Source organism: Cannabis sativa, chromosome 1 (genome assembly GCF_029168945.1).
Source record: "Cannabis sativa cultivar Pink pepper isolate KNU-18-1 chromosome 1, ASM2916894v1, whole genome shotgun sequence".
In the NCBI taxonomy this organism is placed as follows: domain Eukaryota; kingdom Viridiplantae; phylum Streptophyta; class Magnoliopsida; order Rosales; family Cannabaceae; genus Cannabis; species Cannabis sativa.
The window spans coordinates 54,938,660-54,956,619 of record NC_083601.1 but is presented as its reverse complement, the minus strand read 5'-3'; the positions used below and the strand labels follow the sequence as shown (position 1 = coordinate 54,956,619).

At 29.9% G+C, this 17,960-nt stretch overlaps 2 protein-coding genes across 2 annotated transcripts; both read left to right on the top strand.

Annotated features, from left to right (window-relative positions):
* The first annotated feature begins 8,336 nt into the window (after positions 1-8,336).
* LOC115706800 (sister chromatid cohesion 1 protein 1) lies at positions 8,337-14,148 on the top strand. Its single transcript, XM_030634535.2, has 20 exons — positions 8,337-8,798; positions 9,237-9,305; positions 9,393-9,451; positions 9,540-9,584; positions 9,706-9,725; positions 9,872-9,948; positions 10,207-10,330; positions 10,677-10,752; positions 10,888-10,966; positions 11,116-11,222; positions 11,399-11,460; positions 11,579-11,737; positions 12,071-12,236; positions 12,311-12,393; positions 12,476-12,641; positions 12,779-12,857; positions 12,982-13,127; positions 13,204-13,288; positions 13,375-13,487; positions 13,620-14,148. Exons 1-20 carry the CDS (start codon positions 8,746-8,748, stop codon positions 13,700-13,702), a joined length of 1,851 nt encoding a protein of 616 aa, XP_030490395.2. The 5' UTR covers positions 8,337-8,745; the 3' UTR covers positions 13,703-14,148.
* A 969-nt stretch (positions 14,149-15,117) lies between these two features.
* LOC115702014 (uncharacterized protein At5g39865) lies at positions 15,118-16,350 on the top strand. The gene has a single exon (XM_030629476.2). The coding sequence runs from the start codon at positions 15,303-15,305 to the stop codon at positions 16,032-16,034; it is 732 nt and encodes a 243-aa protein (XP_030485336.1). The 5' UTR covers positions 15,118-15,302; the 3' UTR covers positions 16,035-16,350.
* The last annotated feature ends 1,610 nt before the right edge of the window (positions 16,351-17,960 follow it).

Here is a 17,960-nt window from a genome sequence, read left to right as displayed (position 1 = left end):
GGTAGCAAACTGATGAGTCAACAGACTCAGTAAGATATGCATAACATATATATAAGCAATGCTATACCGACTTTATGTTATAGCTGCCCTGACCCTGAGCTCAACAACTGAGCCCACCAAATGGTTAAGAACGTTCTTAAGGGAAGTACGACTACTGTACCAAATGCACTAAAGTACCAACTTTGTACTCGTGTTGGTAGAGCCATTATTGTACTCCCGGAAGTTACTAAGTGTTGTACCACATGCACGACATACCCCCTGGTACTCGTGTTGGTAACACTATAACTATCCTAGACTCCTACACTATACTAACATCCTTAAAATTCACATCTCATTTAGTGTTAGTAGTGTAAATAATTAATCTTAAGCATATATTCAAATACATATTATTTATGCTATCTTACCTCGTTCCGCGCTCAAGTGTGGTGGTCAGCCTGAGTGAAAACACAGCTTGACGCTTTACAGGGCCCTAAACCATAATGTTCAAAACTCGATGAGAGACACGCTAAAACACTTATCAGGAATTTAAAATTGAAACTAAAGATAACCCTATCAATAGATAGGATGCTAATACCCTAAACAACACAAAAACGGGGAATATAGGGTTCTAGAAAATGGCCCAACCGACAGACCGGTTCCCAACCGGAAGTTCGGTTCCTAGGTACCAACCGGTCGACCGGTTCCTACAGGTCCCCCAGAACCAGACTTCTGATTGTGCTGGGAACCCGAAAATCGAACCCTACACTTCAATTCGACCCCAAACTTTCTAATATTCTCCAGTATACCTGTATACACTCCAATAAACCCAAATCAAGCAATAGAACTCAACAACTCACACAGAATTTCATTTCACCATTAAAGCTCAAAGCTTGAGCTTCCAAACCCTAACCTCACATAAACACCTCACTTTGCAACCAAATCAGCTCTAACCTACCTAAAAAATCACAACCTAACCCCAGAATATCAATTTGAACAATGCCAATAGAAACAACAACTAAAAACCAAACTTCAACATCAAAACCTAGCTCAACATCAAGAAACACAAAGAAAGAAGGCTTAGAAAGTAATTCCTTGAATCAAAGTACTCAATTACAACTAGAAATCCTTGAACTAGATCAAATAACTCCATTCCTAGCTACTGCCCAGAAAAAATCGAGAGAGAAAGATAGTTATAGAGAGAGAGAGGTAATTTCTAGACTTTCCCTAATCTTTCTTCCAACTTAAATAACTAAAACCTTTTGTTTGTTTTTTAATTAGATTAATTTCTAATCAGCCCATACTTTCCACAACGACAAAAAAGAATAAATATAACATAAAGACTATTTTACCCTCAACATAAAGATTAAAAGTTTAAGATTATCAAGGGTAATTTGGTCACTATCTACCCCCGCTAAACTCCCGACACCTCTAATGTCTAACAATGATACCCTGCTATCTAAAACATTCTAAATCATATGAAAGCGTGACTCTCTAATGGCCCAACGTCGCTTTTCACCGCTTCCGAGCACAATCACAGATAAACGAGAAATTTACATAAATAGCATAATAAACATATATTAACTTCAAAAATTTCCACAATATGCATATTATAAATAATATTTAATCTCATGAATAAACCTTAGTTATTAATTAACCGAAAGTGCTAATCATAAGCGGTCTTTACACATATGCTGTTGTGGTTATTTAAAAATTTAATATTTTAAATTATTTTTAAACTACTATAATATTATTTAATTTAATATTTTAAACTATTCCTATTAATTTTTTTTAATAATTTTCTTTACTTATTAATTTCATAGTTTCTTTATTACTTCAAATTTTTCTATGATAGAGTATTTTTTTATGGCTTAAATAATAATCCATATAGATAATTGAAAGATAATTATTAGAGGTTTATAAAATGTGAGAGTCTCTCAACACTAAGATTTTTTATTGATAAGAAGGTTGTATGAAAATTGTTGGTCCTTTTAATTCTTTGTCAGTTATTTCACACTTAATGAGTCATATAATAATTTTTTTTTATATTATTATTTCCTTAATTTTTAATTTGTCAATCATATTATACTGAATGTGACATGTAATTTATTTTACATGAAATTTAATGCACAATAAAGAAAATTTTATTATATAAGTTTAAGAACTAATTGAGTAGCGATTCTTTGCAGATACACAATTTAAAAATTATTGCAACCACATGTGAATATAGACCACTTTTAATGAATATAAAATGTTATTTTGCCTACAACTTCAGTTAAGAGAATAGAAGAAGAAATAGTTAATATTCTATTCAATGACTTTTAATTCATAACTCCAAATTTAATTAATTTACATATTAATGATAGCACAATATTTTGAGATATTTATTCAATTATTAAGTTTTATTCATATTTAAGTTTTTATTTTAATTAATCTTTATTTTCTAACATTGTCATATTATTTTTATATCTTATTTAGATGTTATTGGATGTTTATGCGATGTGGGTGATTTTGAGATTGTTGAAGTTCGTTTAACAAAACAAAGTTCTAACAAATTAGCACGTAGATATCTTATTTTTCTTTCTTTTTTATTTTAAAAAAAGTTGATGTCATAGTTTATTTGTTTTCTTTTTAATACATTATTGTTAATTTTTATGTCGAGTACATTAGGTCACATTAAAAATTACTAATTCAATTACTTAAATTATTTTATTTTTAAATCAATAATATAACGACCGCGCAAAGTGCGATCACATTACCTAATTATTAATAAGAATAATCTTTAAATTGTAATTAATTATACATTTTTCAAGTCCCAAATTAAGAAAGTATATCTCTATATAAGAATAATTATATCTAAATAAAAAAGATATAATTTATAAATTTATTTATGTAGAATTAATAATTTTCATCTAAATTATAACACATGTACACATATTATATTTACTCAAAAATAATTTTATTATGACATTGTATTAAGGATAGTTTATTATTGTTTTTATATTTTTTTGGTGTTTTTGAATTTTTTTCAGTATACATTTATTTAATTATAACCTTTTTATTAGAATAAAATTTGCTGGGTCCTAAATGCATTTTTAAATAGAGGCTTTAGTGTATTTGATCTATTATCCATTTCGGCAAAAATTATTCAAGCAGTTATTTTCCAACAAATTCTTGATTGTTGATTTTTAAATAAAGACAAATATAGAGACAAGTCATAGGTTTAAGACAATGTTTTCTCTAAAATTTGTGATAATAAATTTAGTTTTAAAATCTTTTAATTTTAATTTAATGTTTGTTCAAGTTGCTTTTTTAATAAATTATGCAAATCTTTTAATAACAATAAGTTATTAAAATAATACGTTGCATTCTAATCGAGACATCTACTTTGTTGGAAACACGATTAAGATTTGAATTAGAAAAACGAGTCAAATAATCAACCACCTAATTTCTAGAGCGTTTGACAAAAAAAATAAAAGTAAGATCAGATTAAAAAGATTGCAGCATCACCGTTAACCTTAAAATATCAATATTCAGTTTCATTTACCGTTTGGAAGACACAATTGTAAAAATTGTTGCAACAGGTTCATTTAATCTCGTAATTTGAACACTCAACTATTGTGCAAAGTGCCTAACTACACTAATAACAACCCCTTCAGTCGCAAGAACAAAATTCCCAAACATCAACAACGATTTGATGGCAAACCATCGAAGAACAAATAAGAACCAACAACGAAACAAATCAAAATAAAACTATGTCACACAAGCAAGACTAAAACATATAAAATTATGTTACATAGATAAGACTAAAACACTCAAAATCATATCACAGAGACAAGACTAACTGCAGTAGCAAAAATTGCATCACAATGGCAAAACACAACCCCGACCAAGCCACACCTATACCTAAAGATGACTAGCAGACCTAACTCAAGAAAAAAGACAACCTAGTTTTTAAATTAGTTCACAACTCCATTTTGGGTATGTGGTTGAAGATTAATATTTGATTCGTTTTGGATTTACGAATATCGTTTGTTTAAGTTCAAATATATGTAATGCTAATGTTTGTTTAAGAGTGGACAATTATTAAAAGGGGCTTTTTTTTTTTTTTTTTTTTTTTTTTTTTCAGTTTTAACTAAAAAAAAGTAACAATATTGTAAAAATACTTCCAGGTGGCCAAATAAACAAATATACAGTCCAAATAAAAAAAATTACACAAATACCACTTACACACATCTTCAACCCAGGATCCATGTTTCCTGGACAGCTATCGCGCAACCATCGCGCAACTACGCAGCAACCCAACGCAAGCGAAACGAAAATTCAACCAGAAAGAGAACTACCATTAATTCCGATGATTTCACCTGAGAAGGCGACCAAAATCAATCAAACAGGGGCTGTTTCGAATTCATAAAAAAAAAGTGTAGAAAACTACTACGAAACTAAAATTCAACCGGAAATCCAATTGAATTTGCATAAAACTAATGTCATGATTTTAATTTTTAGACCCATGAAAGGCAGATCTCAAAAAGTTAAACTAGAGTTCCCAAACAATCCAAAGTATAATCCAAAAAAAATTTACATCAATACTATAGTAAAATATTTATCCTGGTGTATTTTTGTTGTTTTCCAAATTTCTAATGGTGTATTTGTTCATATTAAATCATAAAGAGACATGTAGATAAGAGTTACGCATGTGAAAACATTGTTCTGATTTTTAATGCTTTACAACAGTTGCATTATAGTTGCATAAACATTTTGCTAACAGTTATTTCGTTTGATTGAAACCTTCGTCTGATGCAACCTTTGGCCAACCACCCAACAATTTCCCAGAAACTTTCGTCTGATTGAAACCTTCGTCTGATGCAACCTTCGGCCAACCACCTAGCAACCACTCTGCAACCATCGTCTGGTTGAAATCTTTGTCTGATGCAACCACTGCGCAACCACGCAACAACTACCCTGCAACCATCGTCTGATTGTGTAAGTAATATTTTAGTAATTAAAATCACATTAAAGGTATAAATATTGTCATTACCTTATAGATGTATTTTTGTAAATAAAATGTTAATTTATATTTTCTATATAATAATCTATCTATCTATATATATATAAATATATATATATATATAAAGGAGACGTATGAGGCGGTGATGTGGCACTCTAAAATAGTTTTATTCTACTCTAAAATTTTTCTCCTTTTTTCATATTTTTTAATCACACTAAATATCAATTAATTCAATAATTAATAAAAAAAATTCAAAAAAAAAAAACTAATTAAAAAAACATCACCATTCCACGGTTTTTTATCTTTTTTTTTTTTTTGGTTTTTTCTTTTACCTTTTTTTTTTTTTTTTTTTGATATTTTCTTAAAAAATCTCATGTTTTGCTAAAAAAATTTAAAATGATATATTCTATGGCTTTTTTTTTTCTATTTTTTTTTATCACTTACTAGATTTTATATATATCCTAAACTATATCTCTTAAATTCATAATTTAGTTTACCACTTAGGAGACGTTTGGTTGGGAGGAATGAAAATATAGGAATAGAAATGGGAATGAGAATAGGAATAGGAATTGAATGGAATAAAATTTAAAATGCATAAAAAAAATTGATAAAAAAATAATTAATTTTTTTTTTCTTGTTACATTGGAATGGTCATTCCTTCCGTTTTAAAATGGAATAGCCATTCCACCAAAACGGTGGAAAGAGCATTCCATTGGAATGTCATTCCAATACTTTAAAATGCAACCAAACAAAGAAATGGAATGAAAATTGTTTCCTTTCTATTCTATTCCATTTCATTACCTCCAACCAAACGCCACCTTACTTTCTTTCTTCTTCTCTCATGATGGAGTATAAAGATTAGAATTTGTAGAATGTGGGAGTCTCTTAATACTAAGGTGATTATTATTTATTCATATTTTTCCTCTATTGTTTTTTTTTTTTTATAAGTTTGTAGAATGTTGGAGTCTCTTAATACTAAGGTGATTATTATTTATTCATATTTTCCCTCTATTGGTTTTTTTTTTATCATTTATCAATTATTAAATACTGAATGTGTTTACCACTTATCGTATAAGAAAATCTAATGAATGCAACAATAAGAAAAAATTTAGTTTCTAAGTTTAAGAAGCTATTAAGTTATTCTTAGGTTTTTATTAATCTTTTTAGACTTCTATTAAGTTTATTTAGAGATCTTTCTTATATTATATTAGTGTTTTGTTAATTTTTTTTTTTAAACAAAAAACAAAACGTGATAGCTAGGTGATATGTGATAGATTTGGATTAATTATTTAAAAAAAAATAAAAATTTTAATATTTTAGACTTCTATTAGGTTTCTTTAGAGGTATTTCTTATATTAGTGCTTTGTTAATTTTTTTTTTTTTTTAAAAACGTGATAGGTGATAAATAATAGATTTAGATTTATTATTAATATTTTATAATCATTAGTTAATTATATTTAAAAAATTTACTATGATTTTTTAGTTTCAAATATGAATTTCAATTTATATTTTCTTATTATTATTTTATTTTTTTCTCATTTATTATCATTAATTAAATTTAACATTTCTTCTAAAATTTTAATTAATGTTAAATTTGAATTCCCATTAGATTAGATATTTTCTCATTTTTTATTTAACCTTTCTAATTTATTGTTATTAATTAAATTTATGGTTGATTTTAAAGTATTATTAATTTAGTTATTTATTTTTTTTTTTTAAAAAAAATTGATGAATAAGAGTAAAAAGAGAAACAAAAATAAGTATGTTATTATATTACTTTGTAGCAAATAAGAAAATATTAATAATATCATCAACTAAAAAATGTTAGTTGATGATACCATACCATACATTTAAATTTATAATTTGTTAATTAATATCTAACACCATTTAAATTATAATTTATTAATTAGTGACTACAAAAATTAAAAGCATAAACATATATATTTATACTATAACAAAATTATTGTTAAAAAAATTACTACACATATAATAATATATATATTTTTTTTTTTAAAAAAAAACTACGAATGAGATACGGTAATGACATAAATTTTAAATATAGTGACGACTATAAGTGAGATATGGTGATAACAATAATTTAATTTTATAAGCGAGTGCTTATCAATTATTCATGTTTGATTTTTTTTTTTTTTAGATTTCTTTAGTGTCCTCTATAGATTTATCAATTGTTTAATATTTTATTTCTTATAACTTCTAAATATATATATTATTGGAAATAAAATAATATACGTACAGTTTTTGTTGATTCAAATAAATAAATAAATAAATAATATACGTACAGTGCATTTTTTTTATAGAGATTCAAAAATAAGTATATAAGTTAAATAATGCTTCTACATTAATAATAACATAATATTAAACCCTAAGCCTTATATAAGTTAAATAAGACTTATACATTAATAATTAGGGGTGTTCACAAAGTATTCGATCAAATCCAATCCGCACGATCCAATCCAATCCAATCCGTAAAATGCGGATATCCGCACTTGTGCGGATTGGATTGGATTGAGAAATCTAAAATCCGCACTTGTGAGGATTGGATGTTGTTTGACTTCAAAAAGTAACCGATCCAATCCAATCCGCACTTAATTCTAAATATTTTTAAAAAATTATAATATATAATATATATTAATTAAAAAAAGACACAAACTTCCAATTTCTTAATTTTTTTTAGTAATATATTGAGTTGGTGCATTTTATTTATTTTATAATAAAAAAACACAAGAAAAATAATTCTGTAAATAGACACATACACATAAATCTAAATATATATATACTAGCTTATTTATTTTAATAATATATATATATATTTTAGTGTAAATCTAAAGATAAGTACATATATATGTATATTAGTTTGATTTGTATATAAATAAAGATGGAAATAGATTATTATTGGAGATTAAGAAACAATAGTTTTTTTTTTTTAATTTTTTTCTATGAAATATTAAATAATTTATTATTAAAAAAGTAACCGATCTAAAATAACCGATCCAATCCGTACTATTGCAGATTGGATGTTGTTTGACCAAAAAAGTGCGGATTAAATCGGATGAATACCCCTATTAATAATAACATAATATAAATTAATAGATTATTGATATATTGGAAATGTTTTTTACTTATTATCTTTTATTTAATTTTTATTAATATTGTGAGTAAAAAATTTAAATAACCGCTTGCGAAGCGCGGTTTGTTTCCTAGTTCTTTATTAAAACTCTTGATTAAAAAAATAATGATAAATAAAAAAACTAGCTTCTCCCTGTTTCTTATATAAAATATAATTTTTTTTTTTTTTAAGCAATCGTAACTATGATTTTGTTATTGAAAAGCATAAAAAAGTTGAGAGCTAAGAACGGGTGATTCTGTGGGTCCCACCTATAGCAATAGAAGCTGTTGTAAGAAGGGTAATCACTAAACTCCTTCACCATTCATCAACGCTCCTATTTTACTTTCCTTCTAATCATACACATGGCATACTATTAGTAGCTCCTTGACAGACAAAACCTATACATGTTGGTAACTTTATCATATTTACAGTCGTTGCGAGTCTTACCCTCTCCTTGCTCCCCTACTCAGCTACAATACATGGCGCGCACAAGTTAAAACCCAGAGCCTCACAACAACGTCCTTCACTACACTTACAGAGCTCATTGACCTCCTTAAGCTACGATATTCCTTCACCAATCACATTCACCCTTCTTCAACTTCATTTTCTCTCACTTCGAACTTTCAGTGGAAAAATGTTCTACTCGCACCAGCTCCTTGCTCGTAAAGCTGCTCTAGGCCAAATCTGGTGACTCCTGAACTCTTTTCTTTCTGCCAATGCATTTTTTAATTTTCTTAGATTTTATTCTTTCTATGCTATTTTCTTTTTATTTTTCAATTCTCATTGAATTGAATTTATCGTAGTGTTTCTTTCTCCATTGGAAGTTCTGATGAAGACTAATCTGTTGTTCGAGTTGTTTGATAGCAGACTGTTTGTTTCCTGAGAATTTCTCTTTCTTATGGGAGTTCTTTGAAGATAGTTTTTCAAAAGTTTTAAATATGAACTCACTACATAGCTTCCAATGAGTTTTCTGAGTAAAATCGTGAAGTAGAATCTGTAGTTTTAAGAGTGTTTGTTTCCGGGAATTTTCCTCCGTTTCTGTGATGGATTTTTTCTTTTTAGTCTAGCGTTTTGAATTTGACATTCATTTGTTGAATTTTGGTCTGTTTGTTTTGATAATGCTAGGATGGCTGCAACGATGCATGGGAAGATTAATAGAAGGAAGCTACACAAGATCGACATCATCAAGATCTGGTTCCAATTGTTTCGCCTTTCTTCACTTGGCTAACGTAGTTACAAAGCTCTATGATCAAACTAATCGGTTGGATTTTTCTTTTTCAGTGATGAGATATTGAATCCGTCGGTTCCCATGGCCCTTAGGCTCTCTGGAATTCTTATGGGTAATCAAATTACAATCTCTCACGTTTTCTTCATTAATTTTATTATAACGAAATTACAGAAAGTGGTTCTTCAATTTGTTTTACTCAGGTGGTGTAGTGATTGTGTACGAACGGAAAGTAAAACTGCTATATGGTATCTTCCAGTCTTTTATTTTGCAATTTTGTTGAATTTCAGTGTTAGTTTTTTAATTTCTGAAACAAATCTCTAACGATACTTTTGTTTTCGTATTATTGTACTCTGTTTTTTTGTTCAGATGATGTGACTCGTCTTCTGGTAACTAATTATACTTCATTTTTTTTATAATTTTCATTTCTCTCTTCATTACCAAGTACTCTGTTTTCATCGCTCTATTTTTTAAGGGTGGATGCTGATTTTCTTTATTTAATGTTTTTTTTAATCTTTTGATTGTCGTAATGCAGGTTGAAATCAACCAAGCATGGAAAGTGAAAGCTGTACCAGACCGTACTCTGCTCCCCAAAGGAAAATCTCAAGCCAAGTCAGTCATTATTTTCTTCTTATAGTCTTTCTCTAAAATTAGAAAATAGGCAGGTCTATTTATTAAGTTATTATTTAATTTATTTTTTTTTTGTTTTAATATTTGTGGGGTTGGAGGGAGAGGAACGAAAATGAGTTTTCATTGAATAAATGAAAAGGCTGGTAGAGAACAGATAAAGAGAGGAGAAGTAGAAATCTAAACTCAACTCTAATACTACTTAGTAAGAATTTTGTTCATGTGTATATCTTTGTGTTTTAGGAAAGAAACTGTGACCCTGCCTGAGAACAAAGATACAGATGTTGGGGATATGGAGCAGCAGATGCATAATTCTTTCAGCACCACAGTCGACATGGAGTTCCATCAAACAACCTATTTTCCTATGGTGAGGAAATTCCTGTCCGAACTCATCAAATTGTTAAATTTCTTCAGTTCTTCATAATCATATATAAGGTATCATAATTTTATATGCTTTGTAATAGTTAGAAGCTAAAAAGGTGGCTCAAAGAGTCATTGTAATCATGATTTGATGAGTGATAAAATATGTTTTACTGAAACATTAAATCATAGTATGATTTCTTAATTTCATTTACCTATTGCCAAGTTTCGTATGGTTTATTCTTTCAAAAAGAAAAATTGGACCATATGTATGTCTTCCGTAAGTCACTGTAACTGTAAGTATGATAATAATACATTTTGGCTCTAAACCTATCTTTGCTTGAACTTTGCAGCGACTTGACAGTGTGGATCCGACATTTATTAATGGCAATGCCGGAGATGGAGATCAATCTGAACACTTCCATCAAGGTTATAATGTGGACTCTTATCTTTCCATTACTTCGTATTATTAAATGTTAGATATGTGAAAGTAAGTATCAGGAATGCCTGTACATATGTACATATCACATTTAGTTACTACTAACTTGTAACTATTGCATTCAGCTGACCCAGAAAATATCACAATATTTGAGAAATTTGATCCACTTCAGGCTGATGCAACTACCTACAATCTTTACGAAAGGTGTCCTCCTTAGTTTACAAGCTTGCATATATAATATATTATGTATGTACGTATAAGCATATATACTTCGGTCCTGTAGGCTTTGTACCTGTGTTAAACATGCATGTCTTATGAACTGTAAAATTCTAATATGTCATGCATGTGTCCAGATTTGATGTTGAAGGTGATGATGAGCCACAGGTCAACCTCACTTCGGGAACCCAAATTCACACTACTCCTATTCCCTCTCCACCCCTTCCAGACGAGCCTGAAAGAGGTCAGCAATCTTGAAATTCCTTCAAGTCACTTGAATTTAGTTTGAAACCAAGTGCATTTTAACTAAATTGCTTTTTTTTTTTATCCCCACTTAGTTCCTTTTATTGAGATAAAAATTCGTAATGAGAGAGGATTGCACTTCCTCCTCTTAATGATGGTTATCTGATCTCCTTGCAGCTTATGAAATTAATCCAGAGCCCGAGCTTTATCAGAACGATGAATCCAAGGAAATTAACCAGGTAGCAAAGTAGCATGATGGTTAGATGATATACGCTATCAGCCGTGCATTTCGTAGGAGTAAGAAGATTTAAAACTTCACATATATACTTGACCAATGTAGTAGTTTGAATAAAGCAGGTTCAACAGAATCAGGGGCCCAGAAACAAGAGAAGAAGAAAATTAGGCGCCGTTATCATGGATAATGAACAAACTATTGTTCCAGGTCATGTATACCAATCCTGGCTTCAAAATCCTTCGGATATCACTTTAAAAAGAGGAAGAGGAAGAAATAGAAAGGTATACCCCCTTAACTCCATTTATCAGTTCATAATTAGAGCAGATCAAAGCTCAATTGGTGAACTGACTTCGAAGGTTAGCTGAAAATTCTACCCAGCTTAATTTAATAAATAGAGAAATTAACAGTGTTTGGTTCGTATTGTCCCTGCTCTTAAGCGTTATTATCCTTGAAAATATAAAGAATAACACCTCCTTGCCTTTTATTGAATTCAATTTATGAAATTATACATTATCTATAGCAGTGTAACTTTTGACGATGTAAGTTTGAAAGTGGCTCTAGCTCAATACAAACAATAGAATGGCAGATAGTTTATTGTCCGTTCTGTTATGCAGCGCACCGGTTTAGTGTCCAATATGAAGATAGCTCATCTCATGGAGCTTCCTCCTACGGTACTTATGGATGATTTATTTAGGACCGGAATCAGAGAGGTCTATTATCCGCGACCTCTGATGGAGATGTGGATAAAAAGTGTCCAAATTCCTCAAAAATCACCATCTGGTCTGTGTTATTTGTTGGGAAATTATTTTTCGTAAGATATTTTGTAATTTAACTAACTCTTGTAGTTTCGTCAGTGAGGACCTCGCCAGCTCTGTCTCCTGAAGCAAGAGTATCTCTACCACCTGAAGGAATAAATTTTCAAGATCCAACAGGATTTGTAAGCCACTCAACAAGAGAAATTGTTTATCAAAAACTTAAGCTTATACCTGGTAATGAGAATAAGAGTTAAAATGATATAGGAGTTTCAAGATTTTCAAAGTGGAGTTGGCTCTCGCCAGTCACTAAATTCTTTCGAAAGACAACGAGCGGATACTGTAATTCTTATGGACGAACTACGAGCTAATCTTATGAAGAATGGATCTGGGAATACTGAAGCAAATTTCATGCGCACTCCTGTATATTCAGGTAGTATAAGCCTCCGTTAATGATTGTCATATACACGTTAGTTTTTAGGTATAATGATCTTTTATATCAATAATGTTTCAGAAACCCAACAAAAATACAATAATGTTTTTGTTATGTTTACATTCATGTGCTTACAGGCGATGACGTGAGATCCATTCCAAGCTCAGTTTCTGGACATACAATTATTTTGAATAATGTAGAAGTCAATTCGGGACGGTGAGTAGTGCTAGTATAATATATATTCTAATGTAAGAGAAAACTTTTTACATATGAAGCTCAATTCGAATTTTATGCTATGTCTAAATACGGTGTAAAGTATTTTGACTATCAAAAGTTACAGGTCCAACAAGAAAAGGACTTATTCTTCATCCAGAAACAGCAACAATGGACTTGAACCTGTAGCGGAAGAGAATGCATGGGATAACCCAGATCCCAATTTCAAATTACAAAGACTGTCTGAGAATAATGGCCCCACTCCAGATTATGGTATATAACATCATATTGTTGCGAAAGATGCAGTAGAGATTAGATTTCATCGTCAACATTTTTGCTTTGTTGACAGAATTACTGGTGGAAACTGGACCTACACAGACCCAGCTACCAGTAAACAATCAACGGATTGACAGAATAACTGACTGTATAAGCATGTATGCTTTTTTTTATTTTTTTTTTTTTTATATCTATTTATCCATAGATTCATTAAACTTTTCATCATGGTAATTTCACTTCACAGGCAAATGAAGGCACATTTTGATACACCAGGCGCACCTCAAGTAGAATCCTTGAACAATCTAGCTACTGGAATGAACCCCAAAGAAGCGGCTTTGCTCTTCTATCAAACTTGTGGTACAAACTTCGCTTCAAGATCTATATGCTATATTCTTACTATGCATACTACTTTTATGCGCACATAATCACTTTTGAGCTTTTAGAACTTTGGACATACTAAAATCTAAGAATTAGCAACTATATCTGCAGTTCTAGCCAGTAAGGATGTTCTAAGAGTCGAACAAAAGGTTCCGTACGGAGATATTTTCATTTCCAAAGGAAGAAAAATGTGAACTGAGGTGCAGTGAATTTAGCACACGGAAGGTTTTACAACATATTACCTATGTCACAGCTAATACTATTGGGAGTAACTAGTTTATATGTTAGATATATTTTGTCCTTTTAATCTACTAAGGGTCATAGATTTCACGTAATTCTCCTACTCATTATCAGAACAGGAGAAAGTAAAAAGTGTCCGTCTTGCTTAATATTCTCTGTTTATAAATTGTTCTTAATTAGAATCACAGAGCAAGTTTCTTATTAGCCTAATTTGTTTATAGGGTGCTTGCTATTGTTGTTGTCAATTACATATAATATTTTCCATTATGACGTATGAATTCTACTACTCTTCATATTATCTACGTAGCATCATGTAACAAACTGGCTATATAATACCATCGTAGAAAGTTTTATCAATTGCTTACCTGACTGTATGTGATTATCAATTTCTTTTCCTTTAGTCTTATGTTGTTTTTTTCTTTTTTTGACAAATGCTTTTTTTTTCCTTTGATATTGGACAACATAAATAAATGGGAAAACATAGTGTGGATATTATGAAATAGAGCGCCCACATGAAAGAAATTCAGTGCTTATAGAATCTTAAAGGACCAAAACTGGAGACGACAGATAGAGGCCACCGGGGATTAGTTGAAGATATAGTGGTTACACATTGTGCACTTATGAACAACTCATATATAATTTCCACAAGGATAACATTATTATAATAAGGGATAATAATAATATTAATAATTCAATATATTGTTGCACATGCTTTCACGGTTATAAACTAGCCATTTTATATTTAAATTCTTTATAACTGTCACTATATCTCTCTGTATATGCTTCGTACTCTTTTTTGATAAATAATTTCATACGAAGGTTCTCTGGTCAATGCACTTATTTGGTAAGATATAGTTCCTTCTTACGTTTCGAAGCAAAACTAAACGCATATACAGAACATCTCTCAGTACACCACAAACGTGACAACTGTTAATAATTAAAAAAAAAAAACAAATTATCATTCAAGATAAAATCATTAAATTTATAATATCCATTCATGCGATATTCATTTAAAATTCAAATCCTTCCTGTTTGGGTATTTTATTTTGGTAAAAGAAATTAAAATACAATGGAAATAAAAAATTCTACTCCACAATTGTATTTACTGTTGTAAAATCATTGTTCGTCGAACTAGAGAAACCAAAAAATCAGTACTTTTGATTCTGTTTGACCATATATACTAATATTATATAGCAATTAGAATAGTATGTTAAAAATTATTTCACCCCTTTAACGTACAAAATGCATTCCGCAAAAAGAACTTTATTTTTCTTTTTACAAATAGAAAATTAAACACTTTCCTTAAAATCATTTTAAGACAGAAATATAATAATTCTGGACTTTCCCTAACGTACATGAATATTTTTATTCTTATCTTTGTATTAATGCCTCAAACTTATTCCTTTATTAGGTCACTCTCCCGTTATATGCTCTATTATTTAATGACCCCTTAAATTAACTTAGCCTACGCTACCTAGTTCCCCATTAACACCACCTCTACTCTCTCTTTCTCTCTCTCACCTAGTCTTCTTAGTTTTCTTCTCTCTCTCGGTCATGTGGTCACCGCCATGGCTAAGATCACCCAGCAGAGTTCAGAGACCAAAATCACGGCCACAAACATTCTCTTGCTCATCCTTTAAGGACATACAAACCCTACTTCAAGAAGAAAAACCCGAACCTGAGACCGAGGTCGGGTTACTCAGCCCAAGACGGGCCTCCATTTTTCACCGGGTCCGGATCGCCAGCTCAGTCCTCCGCTTCTGGGCCCACCACCGTAACCCCTCCCACCCAACTCTGTCCTTACCAGACAGTGACCAGCGGGTGGTGATCTTCTACACCAGCTTACGCGTGGTCCGCAAGACCTTCGAGGACTGCAGAACCGTCCGATCCATACTTCGAGGGCTACGTGTCCCAATCGACGAACGAGATGTGTCAATGGATGCTGAGTCTCTGGACGAGCTACAGGGGATTGTGGGAACGAAGAGACTGAATCTGCCGATGGTTTTCATAGGTGGGAGATTCGTAGGTGGCTGCGACGAGATCCGGAAACTCAACGAGTGTGGTGAGTTGAAGATGCTGATCCAAGGGCTGCCAGTGGTCGATTCGAATGGTTGTGATTCTTGTGGAGGGCTGAGATTTGTTGTGTGCGATGAATGTGATGGAAGCCATAAGGTTTACAGTTACGCTGGGGAATGTGGTTTTAGGACTTGTTTGGCTTGCAATGAAAACGGTCTCGTCAAATGCCCTTCCTGCTCTGCTGTTAGAATTAGACGCAAACAGACTTAAAAAAAAAGCCTTTAGAAAGAAGAGAGATTTAGATTCAGAAACTTTCCTCCCTTCTCTTTGGATTATTTTATTTATTTATTTTAGTTCATAAACTTATAAAATGTTAAGGGTTTAATTGTACCTAGATATGAATTTAGCATTTTAGAAATTTGACTTATACAGCTGAATCTTTTACTTGGGTAAATTATTCAAATTGAGAAAGTGGAGGGAGGGAGGGAGGGGAGAATTTATTTTGACAGCTTGAGACACATTTGATATGATGTTTCCTGGTTGACAAAATGGATAATAGAATAATATTCTTGAATCATTTTCATTATTTTATGTTTTTTAACATGCTTATTTATGGATTTAGTTGACGCAAACTCGTTTATTTCATAGGCATAACCAATCCTGGAACACAACTATATGCCGCTGGAAGAGGTGTTTTGGCATTATTTTTTTTTTTTTTTTGTGTAATACATGACAATCTGCACTTTCAAAATCTTTTTTTTAAAAAGGAGAGACTTCTATAAATATAAACAAACTGTTTTTTTACCTTCTAAAATTTGGAATAAAATAGCTTTATATTTTGAAAAATATAATATATAAAATAACTATCATATATGTTCTCACATATAAAATATAAAAAATAAAATAATATAAAATAGGTTATAAAATATATCACAGAAATATATATGAAATAACTATTATATATATTCTTTAACATTGGCCCAAGTGTTTTTTATTCATCAAATTTCATATAATAATTTTATTTTTTTTAATGTATTAATAATAAATTTAAATTTTTTGTTATAATTGAAATTTTACGTTTGATTATTTTTTTTTATACAAAATATGATTATGAATTTCTTAACGAAATTAACGACTTAACTAACTTTTAACGGTCTGTGAATCTACTAATTAATTTAACTTTGATCAAAATTAAGTTATATGCATTTATCCAAATAAAGTAACTTATTTACAATAGTATTAAATTTTGTTACAACTTAACTTATAACCAGAAGCAATTATTATCATCATCTGTATTTTTAAATTATACAAGATCCGATTCTAACGTACATAATTATAATTATAGTGTTAACTAATTTCTTACAGCTCATAAATTTATTAAGTAACTTTGACATCCATAATAAAACTACCAACTTAACTAATTTTTTTAACGATCATAAATCTATTAATTTAATATTAGTTCAAATTAGCTTTTATTGGGTAGTATTAAATTTTGCTGCAACTTAACTTATACCAAAGCAACTATTTTTATCGTTTATACTTCTAAATTATTATAACATACAATTCTAACGTCTGTAATTAAAGTTATAATGTTAACTAATATCTACAACTCATAAAATCTGCTAAGTTTGACATCCTTAATAAAACTAACAACTTAACTAACTTTTTAAGGATCACTAAATCTACTAATTTAATTTTAGTTGAAATCAGCTTATAGTATTAAATTTTGTTGCAAATTAACTTATATAACAAAAATAACAATTTGATCATCTATATTTTTAAATTATTGCAAGACACGATATGATTCTAACGTCCATAATTAAAATTATAATGTTAACTAATTTTTCACAACTCATACAATATACTAAGTAACCTTGACATTCATAATGAAACCAACAACTTAACCAACTTTTTAACGATCACTGAATCTATTAATTTAATTTTAATTGAAATTAACTTATATACAATTGTATTAATGTTGTTGCAACTTAACTTATATGCCAAAAGCAACTGCGTTCACTGTCTATATTTCTAAATCATTACAACATACAATTCTAACATCGATAATTAAAATTATAATGTTAACTAATTTCTTACAGCTTATAAAATCTACCAAGTAACTTTGACTTCCTTAATTGTACCAACAACTTAACTAATTTTTTAACGATCACTTAATCTACTAATTCAATTTTAGTC

Bases quoted from the DNA above. Each gene is read 5' to 3' on its own strand.
- LOC115706800 (XM_030634535.2), top strand. From the start codon at position 8,746: ATGTTCTACTCGCACCAGCTCCTTGCTCGTAAAGCTGCTCTAGGCCAA. The intron at 11,738-12,070 runs GTATACCCCCTT...TCTGTTATGCAG, and splicing joins GAAGAGGAAGAAATAGAAAG to CGCACCGGTTTAGTGTCCAA. The intron at 12,642-12,778 runs GTAGTATAAGCC...ATGTGCTTACAG, and splicing joins GCGCACTCCTGTATATTCAG to GCGATGACGTGAGATCCATT.
- LOC115702014 (XM_030629476.2), top strand. From the start codon at position 15,303: ATGTGGTCACCGCCATGGCTAAGATCACCCAGCAGAGTTCAGAGACCA.